Source organism: Suncus etruscus, chromosome 17 (genome assembly GCF_024139225.1).
Source record: "Suncus etruscus isolate mSunEtr1 chromosome 17, mSunEtr1.pri.cur, whole genome shotgun sequence".
Classification (NCBI taxonomy): Eukaryota; Metazoa; Chordata; class Mammalia; order Eulipotyphla; family Soricidae; genus Suncus; species Suncus etruscus.
In genome coordinates, this window is record NC_064864.1 from 47,564,619 (window position 1) to 47,579,187 (window position 14,569).

General features: G+C 55.4%; 1 protein-coding gene across 2 annotated transcripts in view; it reads right to left on the reverse strand.

Moving 5' to 3' along the window:
• SH3PXD2A (SH3 and PX domains 2A) overlaps positions 1 to 14,569 on the reverse strand; it is a 209,086-nt gene that overhangs the window by 29,793 nt on the left and 164,724 nt on the right. For both annotated transcript variants that reach the window (XM_049790804.1, XM_049790805.1), the window contains exons 7-8: positions 10,997 to 11,041; positions 6,101 to 6,232 (exon numbers count right to left, since the gene is read on the reverse strand). In XM_049790804.1, coding sequence (XP_049646761.1) covers positions 6,101 to 6,232; positions 10,997 to 11,041 — 177 coding nt within the window. The remainder of the gene's footprint in view (positions 1 to 6,100; positions 6,233 to 10,996; positions 11,042 to 14,569) is intronic.

Sequence of the window (14,569 nt, forward strand, 5' to 3'; positions counted from 1 at the left end):
TGTATGTATGTATGTATGTATGTATGTATGGGGAAGGCACTCACTGCAGGTATACTGCACTCCAGAGGGCAACAGGACCAGTCTCTCTAGAACCGTCTATCTGGACTAAGTCTTGGCCAGGTACCACCTACTTTACTCTCTTCGCTGTCACTGCTCACCACGATCTCCCTTAACTCCCTGCCCAGGCCTTTCCTCCACACACCAATCTCTGGGCACCTTCACATGACTGCCTGGCTCTGCACTGCCCATGAAGGGGGCACTTTGTGGGCTTCTGTCTCCTCTGGGCAACCCCTAGGAACCCACTTAATGAATCTGAGGATGGGTTATTCCTGGGTCTGGGCAGCGTGGGGCTCAATGGACATAGTTGGGGGAGCAGCACTCTAAAAGTCAGCATTTTGTAAGTGCTGGTGAGAATGATGCTTATTGGTTCCTTGAAGAGTGGGCAGTTAGCGCTGCTACTGCCCTGGGCCTAAGGCTGGCAGGGGCAACAGACCTTCCACCTAGCACTTTTCTTTTTCCTTTTTTTTTGTTTTTGTTTTTGTTTTTGGGCCACACCCAACAGTGCTCAGGGGTTACTCCTGGCCATCTGTGCTCAGAAATAACTCCTGGCAGGCACAAGGGGCCATATGGGATGCCGGGATTTGAACCAACCACCTTAGGTCCTGGATTGGCTGCTTGCAAGGCAAACACCGCCGTGCTTTTTCTTTTTCTTTTTCTTTTTTTTTTTGTTTTTTTGTTTTTGGGCCACACCCATTTGATGCTCAGGGGTTGATCCTGGCTATGCGCTCAGAAATCGCCCCTGGCTTGGGGGACCATATGGGACACCGGGGATCGAACCGCGGTCCATCCTACTCTAGCGCTTGCAAGGCAGATACCTTACCTCTAGCTCCACCTTCCCAGCCCTCTTTAGCTGAATTTTCAAGGTCACCATCAAACCATTGTTTTAAATAGATCTTCCAGAAAGTGGTCCCAGTGGGCACTTGGGAAGTGACAGATTCACTGAGCCCATGTTTAGTCAGAGCCACCAGCCCTTCTGCCTGTCCAGCCTGAGCAGGCAGAGGTGATGCCGGGCTCAGTTCCCACTGTCCCAACACTGCCCCATTTGGCTCCAGGCAGAAGCTAGCTGTGTGCATGGCTATCCTGACAGGTCTCCCACATGTCAGCACTCTAAGAAAGCTATTTTCAGTCCCGGTGTCAGCATGGTTCTCCCTGCAGCCAGACTGCTCGGTCCCGGTGCTGGTTCCCAGTGCTGTTCTTGGCCTCCTTCACCCCTCTCCTTCCTCCAAGCTCACACACACACACTTGGCCCTCAACTCAACCCCTGCTACATGCCCCCCCCATCCCATCCGTCTAACCTCTCCCCACGGCCTAGCTCACACCTCCAATTCCTCTTGGCCACTTTCCTCAGCTATGCCAGTTTACCCCTACCTCCGTGTGGGCACCTGAGTGACAGCTGACATGGGGCAGGGACTGGCAAATATCTCTCTGCTCCCCAGCTGTACCTGAAAGAAGTCCATGAGACATCTGGCTCACTAATGGGGACTTGACTTCGTCTCCAATACTCCTCTCCTTGGAGGGGCAAGGACAGCTGTCCATCTTGAGCACATGGTCTCAACCACCCATCTCACAGAGCAGCAGGGCAACAGACTTCTCTGGCCAGGTAAGGAAACTGAAGTATAAGAGGGCAAGGTCAGCTGTGCAGAGATACCCCAGTCCTGCCATCTCTCCAGTGAGTGCCATGTGCTGGGCACACTGCACACAGAATTGCTTCTGGATCTGCAACAAGAGGGTAGGGGTACAGCTCCCCGTTCTATAGCAAAGAAAGCTCATGTTTTCAGGATCCAAGCTGACATTGCAGGGCCACTACTAGAAAACACCAAATCAAGATAAAATCTGGTCACAAAGGCTTTCCTGCCTCTCATTCCCAGCACTACCAAGACCAGTATGGAGACCAGCGAGCAGCTCTCAGAGGCAGGGCTATGGCCCTCGGACCCCCACAGGACCCAAAGGATAGTGGACAATGTGGCCTGTATACTAAGTGGACTTGGGAATCATAAATAAGGCTGACAGGGTAGACACACACACACACACACACACACACACATACACACACACACACACACAATTCTAGGAAGGTTGTCATAGCCTTAAGAGTGTGACAGACTGGGGCTGGAGAGATAGCATAGAGGTAAGGCATTTGCCTTGCATGCAGAAGGATGGTGGTTCAAATCCCAGTATCCCATATGGTCCCCTGAGCCTGCCAGGAGCGATTTCTGAGCATAGAGCCAGGAGTAACCCCTGAGCGCTGCCGGGTGTGACCCAAAAATCAAAAATAAATAAATAAAATAAAGAGTGTAACAAACTGTCAGGGTAGGTGGCAATGAATCTGCCTTTCTAGAACCGACCAAACTGCAGTTTACTGCACCTGGTCATCATATACCTAGTGCCTAATATTCTGTGAATCCTAATGTCCCAAAGGTAGTTCAGAAATAACTGACTTGGTGGGGGGCTTGGAGCCACATATGGTGATTCTCAGGGCTTACTCCTGGCTCTGTGCTCAGGGATCAATTCTGATAGTGCTTAGGGATCCATATGGGATGCTGTAAAGCAAACCAGGTCAGCTGTGTGCAAGGTAAGCACCCTGCCTACTTTAATATCTATTTCTCTCAGGGGTTACTCCTGGCTATGCACTCAGAAATCACTCCTGGTTTAGGGGACCATATGGAATGCCAGGGGATTGAACCACACATCCGTCCTAGGTTAGCCACATGCAAGGCAAATGCCCTACCACTTGAGTCACCGCTCCGGCCCCACGGAAGAACTGATTTTTTGTTTTGTTTTGTTTTGTTTTTGGTTTTTGGGCCACGCCCAGCGTTGCTCAGGGGTTACTCCTGGCTGTCTGCTCAGAATAGCTCCTGGCAGGCTTGGGGGACCATATGGGACACCGGGATTCGAACCAACCACCTTTGGTCCTGGATCGGCTGCTTGCAAGGCAAACGCCGCTGTGCTGTCTCTCCGGGCCCAGGAAGAACTGATTTTTAAGGAAACAAACACAATTGTTTTTAAAAGTTTCACATTATAGCTGCACTCCACTTATTAGCAAGGAAAGAAAAACAGCATCTCCTGTGATTGCTGCAATGAACTAGGAGTGTTTTAGGGGTGTTCTCTCAATTGGCTCCCTTTCCTGCAGGGAGCTTGGGCACTGGCCTGGGTGATCAGGCAGTGTCTTAGAAAGCACATAAGTAGGGAAAGAGTCTACTTCGATCATGGAAAGTGGCCTCACAAAATAGCCCAGCCATTAAAGAGTCTCAATGTTCATACTTATCAGTCTAAGGGTCAAAAAGGCCAAGTGTGGGTGGCGCCACAGATTTGGACGAGCCCAGTGTGGCCTTGGAAGCAAAAAACTGTCCCATTAAAGGGGTAATCTCAGGCACTGCAGTCTGTGTTAGACTGGAAGGGGTAGTTGTCGACTGCAGCGAGCCTGGCTGGTGGGCAGAGCTCAAAGTCACTCCATCTTTTTTTTTTTCATGCGTCACTCTGGATCAAAGGAGGAAGAGTCTATGCTGGCTAGGCCCCAGACCTACAGCTCCATCAGAAGTGCTTTCCTGGAAGCCACTTGGTCCCACTTGGGGTGCAGACAAACATCCTTCTTCCATGACATGCAGGGAGCCCTGTGGTCACCTCAAGTAGCCAATGTCTCTTGCCAGCCCACAGCTTCTAACAGGCTGTTCTGTCCCCAGCCCTGTGGAGGACTGAGACTAAGTAGTGGGGTCCAGGGAAAGGATTGGTCCCCAGTCTATGGCTACAGTGAAGTGGCCTCTTCCCCAGTGGAGCAGTCCTGAAGCTGCATATCTTTACTGCAGGTGCCTCTTCTGTGATCCAGGGAACCATAGTAACCTGGCTGTACCTTCAATCTCTGGGTACGGTGACCCCCACAGAGGGATTTGAAGAGAAGGCTGAGGAGCCAGAGGTGGCCAAATGCCTCAGGACACTACTGGAGGGACGTATGGTGAGCAAGAAGGAGACATTAGAGGTGTCACCCCAGTGGGCAAGACTGGGCTAGAGCCCCAACACTACTGGGAAAATGCCTTAGCTCAGCACAGCATAGCATAGCCACTGTGACTGGGTCTTGTTCAAAAGCCTTCTCACCAAAGAGATAGCATGGAGGTAAGGCATTTGCCTTGTATGCAGAAGGATGGTGGTTCGAATCCTGGCATCTCATATAGTCCCCCGAGCCTACCAGGAGCGATTTCTGAGCATAGAGTCAGGAGTAACCCCTGAGCGCTACAGGGTGTGACCCAAAAACAAACAAACATGACCCAGGTTTGATTCCTAGCATCCCATATAGTCCCCTAAGCCTGCCAGGAGTAATTTCTAATGACAGAACCAGGAGTAACCCATGAACGCTGTCAGATGTGGTCAAAAGGCAAAAGCCAAAAAAATGAATAATAATAATAAAAAACAAGTAAAATCTTCCTCACCAAAGTGGTCTGTAGGCTGCAGTCTCTTCCCCGCCTTCAACTAGTAAACCATGCATCCAAGACAGACAGACAGACAGAAACAGACACATCCACTCATTTCCTCTCTGTTGGCCTCCTTCAAATGGGGAGCATCCTTTCCAAGACAGACAGTTGGCTGGGCTGGATAGTCCAGGGGGTGGGGAGTTCCCCTTGCACACAGCCAATCTAGGTTTAACTCCCAATATACCATTAAGCCCCCATTCCCTTTTAGGAGTTACTCTTAAGCACCATGGGAGGGGGACCTCAAACACACACAGCAGAACAAGCCAGGCTGCGGGCCCTCTCCTCTCACACTGTTTCTTGGGTGCTGGGACTCTCTGGACCTCCTGGTCTCACAGCAGCTCAGATCTCACAGTGCCTGGGACCTATGTCAGCCCATGTCTGAAGCTAAGCTGCTGTCCCTGCAGGGAGACGCCTCCTTAATCTCCATGAAGAGCTCTGCCTTGAGCAAAGGGACCCTATGGAGGTACCATGTTAGGGACCTCAGGCCTGCTGGAGGATTTGGAGGTGGGGGGTCTCTGCCCAGCCCCTGCTCCCAAGCACCCATTCATTACCTAGAAGGAATCTGAGGCCCAGAGGGGCCTAGTGAGTGGGAAGGGATGTATCCTGGGTGGATGTGCACAGGACAGTGTGAGTAACTGAGTTCCTCGACAGGGGCTCAGCATCTCAGCCAGCCGGGACATGCACCCCACAATGCTGGGCTCCCTGCTATAATTCCAGACAGGACTGGAAGGGAACAACAGAGAGGGACAGACAGACAGACAGACAGACAGACAGACAGACACACACACACACACACACACACACACACACGGCAGAAAAAGGACACACACACATACACACACACACACACACACGGCAAAAAAGGACAGACACACACACACCAGCTCCCAACACACACACACACACACACACACACACACACACACACACACACACACACACACACACACACACCAGCTCCCAACACAATCCCTACAGCAAAGCGAAACTAAAACAAAAGTGCCCCAGAAACTGGTTCTAATTCACAGACCTGTCGGGGAGCCCTATGGCCCCGTCCCCTGCTGGATTCTGTGCACCCCATCACAGGGAAGCCCTTTGCAGGCCTACCACCTGCAGCCACTCAGGGAGGCCCGGACCAGACAAAGCCCGAGACTGGAGACAAGGCAGCTTTGCCTCCTCCTGTCTGGGAGGCTCCTGGGGCCGCAGCTCATCAGCGGGCCAGACACGGGCTGGGCCGCAGACAGCTCACCAGAGCTACACCCCCAATGACACCAAGGCCAGGGGGTGGCCACCGGCCCGGCGGGCAGGCAGGCGACACTGTCACACTGTCACCGAGGCCCTGCAGAGCGTACGCCCGTTAATTACCCCCCAGCCACGGACACATTCTTCCACCCCGGCACGCTGCTGGCCTGTGGCCCAAACCAACAGGGGAAGCTCCAGCCTCCTGAGCCCTCTCCCCGCCAGATGGAAATAACGTATAGCTGCAGAGTGGGGGAGGAGGAAAGGAACAAAAAACCCCCTAAAGCCAGGCGTCGGGAGGAGTTGCACCCCTGCAGGGGCGCAGCCAAGGTACTCACCGCTTTCGTTCTTCTCGATGACTTCCACCACCTCCCCGGCCTGGAGGCTCAGCTCCGAGTTCTCCTGCTTCTCGTAGTTGGACACCACCACGTACTGCTCCAGGATCATGGGCTCAGCGTTGGTGTCGGCACCTGGCGAGGGCAGAAAGCAGGCGGTGAGCCAGTGGCCTGCCGTGGCCCCGCGGCCGGGGCGGCCCCTGTCCATGGGCCTCGGGAGAGGCGGTTCCGTGGCCAGCGCTGCTCCAAGGGGCGGCCCGTGGCCAGGGCCCGCCGTGAGCTGGGCCCCAAGGCCAGGCCATATAGCAGGGCCCCACACCAGCCCGCTGCACGGCGGGGACCGGGGGACATGGGGAGCCGGGCGACGGGTGAGGGACAGTGGGGTCGCAGGCGAAGACGGAGACAGAGGCCAAGCGGACAGCGCGGGGAGGAGGTGGCTTCTGCTGGGACGGATCAGTGAGGAGTACGACCGGGTGCCAGGGGGTCCAGGGAGCGGCCTGGAGTGGGCACGGGTGCTGCGGCCCCCTGGGCAATGGGGACAGGCCGCCGGCAGGAGAGTGGGCGGCCCATGAGGGCTGAGGCCAGAGTGGAGCCGAGAGGAAGAGGCGGCAAGGACGGGACCCCTGCAAGCCAGGAGAAAGGAAGGCGGCTGTGCGTCCTCCCCTCGGGAGAAGGAGGGAACGAGCAAGCAAACGTCTCCACCGCAGGCCCAGGCGAGAAGTCAAGAGGGTTGGAGGCCGCCAATCACGGGGGTTTACTCGCAACCCTTAAATAGAAACACATGAGACCCGTCGAATGAGGAGCAGGGGGTGGAGGCAGGGGAGGGAGGAGGCCCAGACTGTTTACTTGAAACCCTAGAAGAAAGTCCCCGCCAGGGCTCAGGAGCCCGCCCCCCGCCCCCCCTCCCCAACTTTGGCTGTTCTCCTGGCCCTCGGGCTCCCTAAGGCGCAGCCATGGGTCCCTCGCCCCTGCCCGATTCTCCCACCCCTGCCCAGGCTCAGTCTGCCTCTGCCTCCCAAGGGCTCCCCACAGCCCACAACCTCCAATCAGTTCTGGGGACCTGGAGGGGGCAAAAGGTGGGGCTCGGCACTGGGGGCACAGAGGCATGGTGGGGGGCTCCTGGTGAGCTGCTTCCATACTGTTCAGCTTCTGGAGGTGCTCACGGAACAGGCATAGGGCTAGGTAGTGGCAGACTAGGAATCTGCTCCACTGTGGGGCTGGAACCGGGAAAGCCACTTAAACCTCTGCACGACGACCCTCAGTCGAGGATGTGGGGAAGCACTGCCCGGCGCAGCTCCTGTCCTGCCAGATGCACTCACTGGTCACCTTCTAGGGAAGCCTTTTTGGACTAGCCCCAGCCTGAAGGGAATTTCTAAGATATTTGTCTTAGACTCTGTCTGTTCCTTACCCCGCTCCCATTTACCAGTCTTCCAGAAGGCCAGGGGCTCATACCCTCCTTTCTGGAGATGGACATGCCTAGGAGGGTCTCCAGGCCCCACTGCCTTCTTGGGGGCCCAGCCAGAAGCTCCAGTCCCTACACTTGACTCTAATCAGCAAGTGTGTCAGGCAGGCACCTCCTGCATTCCCTTCTCACACCTTTCCTGCTTCCCTTTTCACAGAGCTCAGAGGTCCAGACAGGGCGCCCCAGTGTGGCAGCTGAGCGGAGACTGCCTAGCCACCTGCCTCATCTCCACAGAGCCCTTCTTCTAGCACAGTCCTCGGCTGCATCCATAAGCCTTCCCTGTGCTGTGCACGACAAGTGTATGGGCATGCATGTGTGTGGGCATACATACAAGTGTTCATGTATGTGTGTTGACTGAGGTATTTTGCTTACATGGGTCCTTAGTGTCTTTCTGCAGGGAACATGCCTTCCATTCAGCTCTGGGCCTCCGGTCCCAGCTAAGGTCACACCTAGACCTGCCCAGGTGTAGCCCTTTCAAACCCTGGCAGAAATGCAGTCAGCAGTGGGGCTACAGGGCTGGGCCAGCTCCACATCTTCCCTCCTGATTCATACCCACTGGTAGGTGTAGGGGATAACCATGCCCCCAAGGCCAAGAGCACTGAGTGCTTTCTTGAGCCCTTCTTGGGCTGATTCCTCTCTGGGGGACCCTGAGGAAGGTAAGAAAGGCAGTTTACAGAAGAGAGATGTAGCATGGCACACACACTTCACTGGTACTGACCTAGTGATCCTAGAGTGCCTGACACATCACCTCACTCTTTCTGGTCATCCTGACTGTCACCTTCTGTGGGCAGAGCTTATTAGGGACCCATTTTACACATGGGCAGCCTGAGGGCCACAGGGAAATCAAGTAGTCCCTAAGGTCACAAGTGGGCACAGGGCTGGTATCTGGGCTCAGAGAAGGGGCTGGGGTGTTGTCATCTCACCCACACATTGCATGGGAGGAGCTGCCTGAGGGAAGAACTCCTCAGCCCCTAGAGGGGCTAGGCCTGACATAAGTGTGGAAGGGCTGCTCTTCCAGGCAGGAAGAGGCCTTCAGGGCTCCTCCAGGGCTGCCTCCAGGGGTCTTCCTCACCCCAAATTCTGCCTACCTCTGCCTCACACCTGCAGCCCTCCCAGCTGCTTCCACCTTACACTTCTTATTTTTGCGGGGGAGGGGTAAAAGCCCAGTGGCTCTTAGAAGCTCAATGGCTCTGCACTCAGAAATCACTCCCAGCAAGTTTGGGGTACCATATAGGATCCCAGAGATTGAACCCAGGTCAGCTGTGTGCAAGGCAGTGCCCTACCGACTGTGTTATCGCTCCAGCCCCAACCACCTTACACTTCCAAGCTAGGCTTTCACCATGTCAGCTCCTCCCAGCCTAGCAACCATGGTCCCATCTGCCTGCAGAATAAAGGCCAAGTTAAAGCTCAGTCTTTCCTGTCATTCTGAGCTCCACAGGCTCTGTGAAAGACCTCCCTGCTCTGGGGAGCATGCACAATGAAGGCTCATGGCAGGGCCACCCCTCCAGGCCAGAGCCTCAGCCTGGAGCACATTCTTCCTGCCCTCACCAGCTCCACCAGATCCTCTTAGTCCAGCCATAGTGCTCACCTCTGCTGGACTTTGGGGGAAACTGCTCCCTAACCATGAGTCCAGGACAAGACAACCTGGTCAGAGCCCAGGGAAAGCATGAAGAATTACAGCAAATGCGTGGGCTCGGGTTCCACATAGACTTCACACAGCTTCCCTAGCACCACTAGGACCTCACTGGGGTTCCCTGGTCCCAGTGGGGGAGAACCCCACCCCCAAATAAAAACTTTCCACTAGAGCCAAACCCGAGACAGGAGTAGGACGACAGCTGGTCTGGCTGTAGCACAGAAGCCCTGACTCAGCCCGGATGAGCTTTGTGGATCCTGGGGGCCATGCTGGGCTTCTCTGAGTACTTGTGTCCTTACCGTGGACAGGGACAGGAATGAAAACCTACTGTTTGTGTCCTTTCCCTCGGAAGGAGGTGGCAGGCCTGATGCCCTGTGTAAACTGTGGCTGGTATTAACACTGCAAACCGGAAATGGGACGGCTGGGGTGGGGGGCACAAGGTTCTCAGGTTCCCACAGCAGCTGTGGCACCAGCTCTGGTGGGAGTAGGGGTAGGGGTGGGTCCCTGCAACACAGCCCAGACTAGCTCCTAGAGCTGGGGAGGACTCGGGGTGCCAGGCAGGCATCCAAGAGGCTTCTCGGCCCCTCCAATCTCGGGGTTCAGCTCTTATGGGGAAGTTGAGGTCCAGAGGGATCCAGGGACTGGCCCAGACCTGGCTGGGTTCCCTGCAGCCCACACAACTACCACAGTGGCCTTATCTTGTGAAGCCAAGCCCTGCAGTGGCCCCTCCTCAGGCCCCTCTCTCCATGAGCTCCCATTCCCCACCCTGGGCACCTCACCAAGGTCTGGGCTCCTCCTCCCAGGCTGCACCGGGCCTCCGGCCTCTCCAGCCCAGGACCGCCAGGCTATACGTTTGGTGAATAAAATGTATTGTTGTGGGCCAAGTGGGCTGCAGCTCCCTGGCTCGAAGAGAGAGGAAAAAGGGACAGGAGCCCAGTGATTAGCTCAGGCTCAGGCCCGACCCCAGGAAACAAGGAGGGTCCACAGTGGGGGCTGGCCTGCCAGCCCCTTCACAGCTGTCCATAGCACTGCCACAGCTGTCACCTCGGCCTCCCCAAGCCTGAATGTGGCGAGGGCAGCAAGCTAGGAAATGGGGTGGGGGGCTTCCAAGTGCCCAGGGAAGGCCCTAGTTTCTGCCTGCCCCCATCAGTCCCACAGCTGAAACACCTTAGAGGTTGCTGCCAGGGGTCAGGAAGGTGAGGTTAAGCTGACCTGGCTCTGCACAGGTCAAGTCCTGGAGGAACAGTGTGGAGTCAGCCCAGTTCCCAGCCCAGAATCTCAGAACTCTGGAGATCTCCAAGATCTGGAGAGCCATGACCTCTGCCACCACTGGTGCTGGCTTGGGCTCAACTGGAGTCAGGGAATCACTGCCTCAGGGAACCACTGCAAGCCACCTACAGCACTATAGGACAGCAGTGGTGGGAATGGAAGGGGACACCCAAGGTGGCCGAGTCCTGCTTGCCATGTGACAGCTCTCTGAGAAATGGCACTGTGTCTTGGAGAGAGAGAGGACCCGTCCTGGCAACCTAGCCAGGATGTGGCAGAGCTGGATTCAAACCATCTGGCACAGAGTGTGTAGGCTACACTGAGGGCGTCCTGGGCCCCACCAAGAGCTCCAAGTCTGGTCTGAGATGTAAAAGGGTGTCCACCGAGAAGGCAGAAAACACAGGACAATGGGGTGGGGGTGACTGACACAGGGGCCGCTATGGCCTGGGGGGGACAGATGGGAAGCAGTCCCAGTCCAGCAATCACACCCACCCACCTGGACACGTGTCACACACATGCAGACAGAGAGGGGCAGTACCTGTGAGGTCCTTCTTGGGAGACTCAGCCCAGCTGGACAGCCACACTTCCGAGTCCCCCGAGAACAAGCGGCAGCAGGAGAGAGGCAGCAGAAGAGAGAGATTGTGAGGCAGTGAGTGAGGAAGCGAGCCGAGAGCCGAGTGAGCAGGAGGTCCACAGGCAAGTGGACTGCAGGCGCACAGCGCTGGGCCCTGCGGAAGGCGGGGGAGGGGACGAGCGATTTCCTGGCCCCCGCTGGCCCAAGCTAGGCTGGGCTGGGTTGGGCTGGGCTGGGCTGGGCGTAGGCCTGAGTGATTATAGAGGCACAGAGGCAATGGGCCCAGCTGGCTGCCAGGGGGATAATGAGGTGACCACAGAAAGGCAGGAATCCTCTGGGGTGTCAAGGAGCCAGCACAGCTTGGCCATATCGAGCTGTGGGGGTCATCACTGCCCACTACCCGGCATCCTGGCCCTGCATCTCCAGTCTCTAAGCACTCTTGGGGATCAGCTGGGCTTGGGCTGTGACCACAAACATCAGTTGGAGAGTCCAGGGCTGGTCTCTAATCTTGGGGCATCGGGACCTCTGGGCCTTGATGTTGGCTCTGACCGCAGCCGCACAGGATGAGAAAGAATGGAAGGAATCTTCTTTTTAGGGAGACACTCCACCCCAACTCCAGCCCGGAAGGATGGGAGGTTTGTAGGTTAAAGAAAAGACAAGGCCTCCAGGCACAGAAAACCATATCTGAGATGGGCCTCAACTTCCTTCTGGGAAAAGAGGGCATGGCTGTCTGTGAGCCAGGCTAGAGCTCAGCAGCAGGGCACTTGCCTGATGTGGGAGGCCTTAAATTCACCTCATCCCTTAATTAACTTCCCACCAAAGAAAGGTCTTACTGGGGTCAGGGAGATAGCTCATGTGGAGAAGCTGAATTCAGTCCTTAGCAATACAGGGGCTCCCTAGGCTTCCCCCCTCTAGAGAGAAAGTTGCCTTGATGCCCAAAGACAGAAGAAAATGTCCTAAAGGCACACAGGATTGATCAGAGGTCTGACCACTGCGCTAAGTGAGGCACTGTGTGTGGAAGGCCCTGGTTCCATCTTGGGCATTACCATGTTCCTGGAGCACCACTGAGTGACCCCCTGAGCACTGCAGGGTGCCCTCCAAAAGAACACGTAATCATAGTGGATGTGATCTGGGAACATACAGTGAGTCAGAAGCCTGAGCCTAATCAGCCAGGTGAACCTTGCAAGGATGTGAGAGGAAACATGCAAGGAAAAGGGAGACTCAGAGGCTCCCTCTGTGCAGGGAGGGGGTGTTTTATCCAGGACAGTGCTACAAGGCTGCCTGGCTTCTACCCCCCCTTGATCTAGGGGAGGAAGCAGGGCTCAGACAGGAAGGGACTGCTCCCGGGCCCAAAAAAGAGGTAGAGCCAGCCCTGGGACCAGCCCTCGATGCCCACACACTCAATATTCTCAGTGGTTTACCTGTTAGCCCCCCCAAGCTCCTTCTCCCAAAGGCTGGGTTCCTGAATCTAATCAGCTCTGGAACCCCAAAAACCAAGTGACGTGTACAGTGAGAATGAGGAGGTGCTCAGTGCCGTACACCCCACTGTAAACTCAGCTAGCCCATTATCCTCTTTCATTAAAAACATCAACAATACACCACTTAGTGATCCTTCCTTAGAAAGGTACCCTTAAGGAAATAATGAAGTGACTCTCAAAGGCCCCTGACACTGCCATGATCCCCTGGAAGGTCCTTTGTGAGTCAGTGTTACCCACTTTTTTAAAAATTTGTTTTGTTTTGTTTTTTTTGGGGGGTCATACCCGGTGTAGCACTCAGGGGTTATTCCTGGCTCTGTGCTCAGAAATCACCCCTGGCAGGCACAGGGGACCATATGAAATACTGGGGTTCAAACCACCATCCGTCCTGTGTAGGTCGCGTGCAAAGCAAATGCCTTACCACTGTGCTATCGCTCCGGCCCCCAATGTTACCCATTTTGGGAAACCCTGATATGAGGGATGTGGCCCAGGTCCCTAAAGACAGAGCAGGGATGCTCAGCACTGGCCTGTGCTGGTCCATGCAATCCCCAGACAACTTGCTCCTTTGCTGCTTGGAGGCTCTTTCTCAAGAAATCATCTTCAGGGGCCGGAGAGATAGCATGGAGGTAAGGCGTTTGCCTCTCATGCAAAAGGTCATCGGTTCGAATCCCGGCGTCCCATATGGTCCCCCGTGCTCGCCAGGAGCAACTTCTGAGCATGGAGCCAGGAGTAACTCCTGAGCACTGCCGGGTGAGACCCAAAAACCAAAAAAAAAAAAAAAAAAAAAAAAAAAAAGAAATCATCTTCAGAGGCCCAAGGTCTGACATCTCGCAGGGCAGTGGACAGAAAAAGGACCCTCAGCCTCAGAAATTGAGCCTCCAAGGGCAAACCTCCCTGGGCTCGGGCCCATCTCGTCAGCACCCCACTTCCAAGCAGACTTCCCCTTTCCTCTCTAAGGGAAAATGCCTGAAGACTGGAACCACCTTTAGAGAAAGGTGTTTAAGAGCAGGGTTGCCTTCCCAGTGGCCTGGACCTGGGGAATAACAGAATGACTGATGGTTTCCAGGGCTCACACTGAAATTTCCCTCTGGGTGGGGTGGGGGGGTGCCTTGACTTCAGTCCCTCCCTGAGTTGGCTTTGGCCTGGGACTGGGAAAGTAGAGAGGGCCAAGGTGAAGGAGAGAGACACAGGAGCCCAAGCTTTCTGCATCAGACACAGCCAAATGAGGCCCCTGGCCCATCCCATCACTCCTTGGGCCTCCACAGAGCAGACATCTCACTGGAACCCAGGTTGGAGTGTGCAGTCAGCTTTTTTGAGAAAAAGCTGTGTGACCTCAGGCTTGACTTCTCTGGGCCTGAAAGCTCCCATTTGTAGACACAGGGACCGGCTGATCACCAAGGTACTTGCCATAGTTCTAGACTCTTTCACAGGGACCCAGCCAGCTCTCTAGGACACCAGGGCAACCACAGCTGAAATTACTCTTTCCAGAGACTAGAAGTGTCTTTCCAGGGAAAGCTACTTGGACACAGGCTCACGATGTGGAGCCCAAGTGGAAAAAGAGCAAATAATCCAGGAGGCAACGCGGCTGGGAGGAAACCCCACACAAAGCAGCCTGCAGCCCTGCCTGCTCTGTCGCCTGCCCCGACTGTGGCTGAGTCCGGGGGACCGGCATGGCAAGGTGCTGCCTGATCCCACTAAGGAATAACAGGAGAAAAGTAGACCCTGCAGTGAGTGTCCAAAGCGAGGGGCACAGGCCTGGCATGCTGAGGCCCAAGTGTTGATTGTAGCACTGCATGGACCTACAGCACCGCCAGGTGGGGGTCGGGTGTCCCCCAGCACCACTGGACCTGAGCATACCATATCTGCTGTCCAGTCTACCCAAGGCCTCCAGACGCTGAACCTACCCAAGACTTAAGGAAAATCCCCACCCACACCCTCTAGGAAGACTGAAATGGTTTGTGAAGAGTGTTGGATGAAAGAGGCCTCAGGGCTGCAGTATCAGAGGCGATGACAGGGACAAAGGTGGTAACAAAGGCAGACAAGATGGGCAGTGAGAAGACAG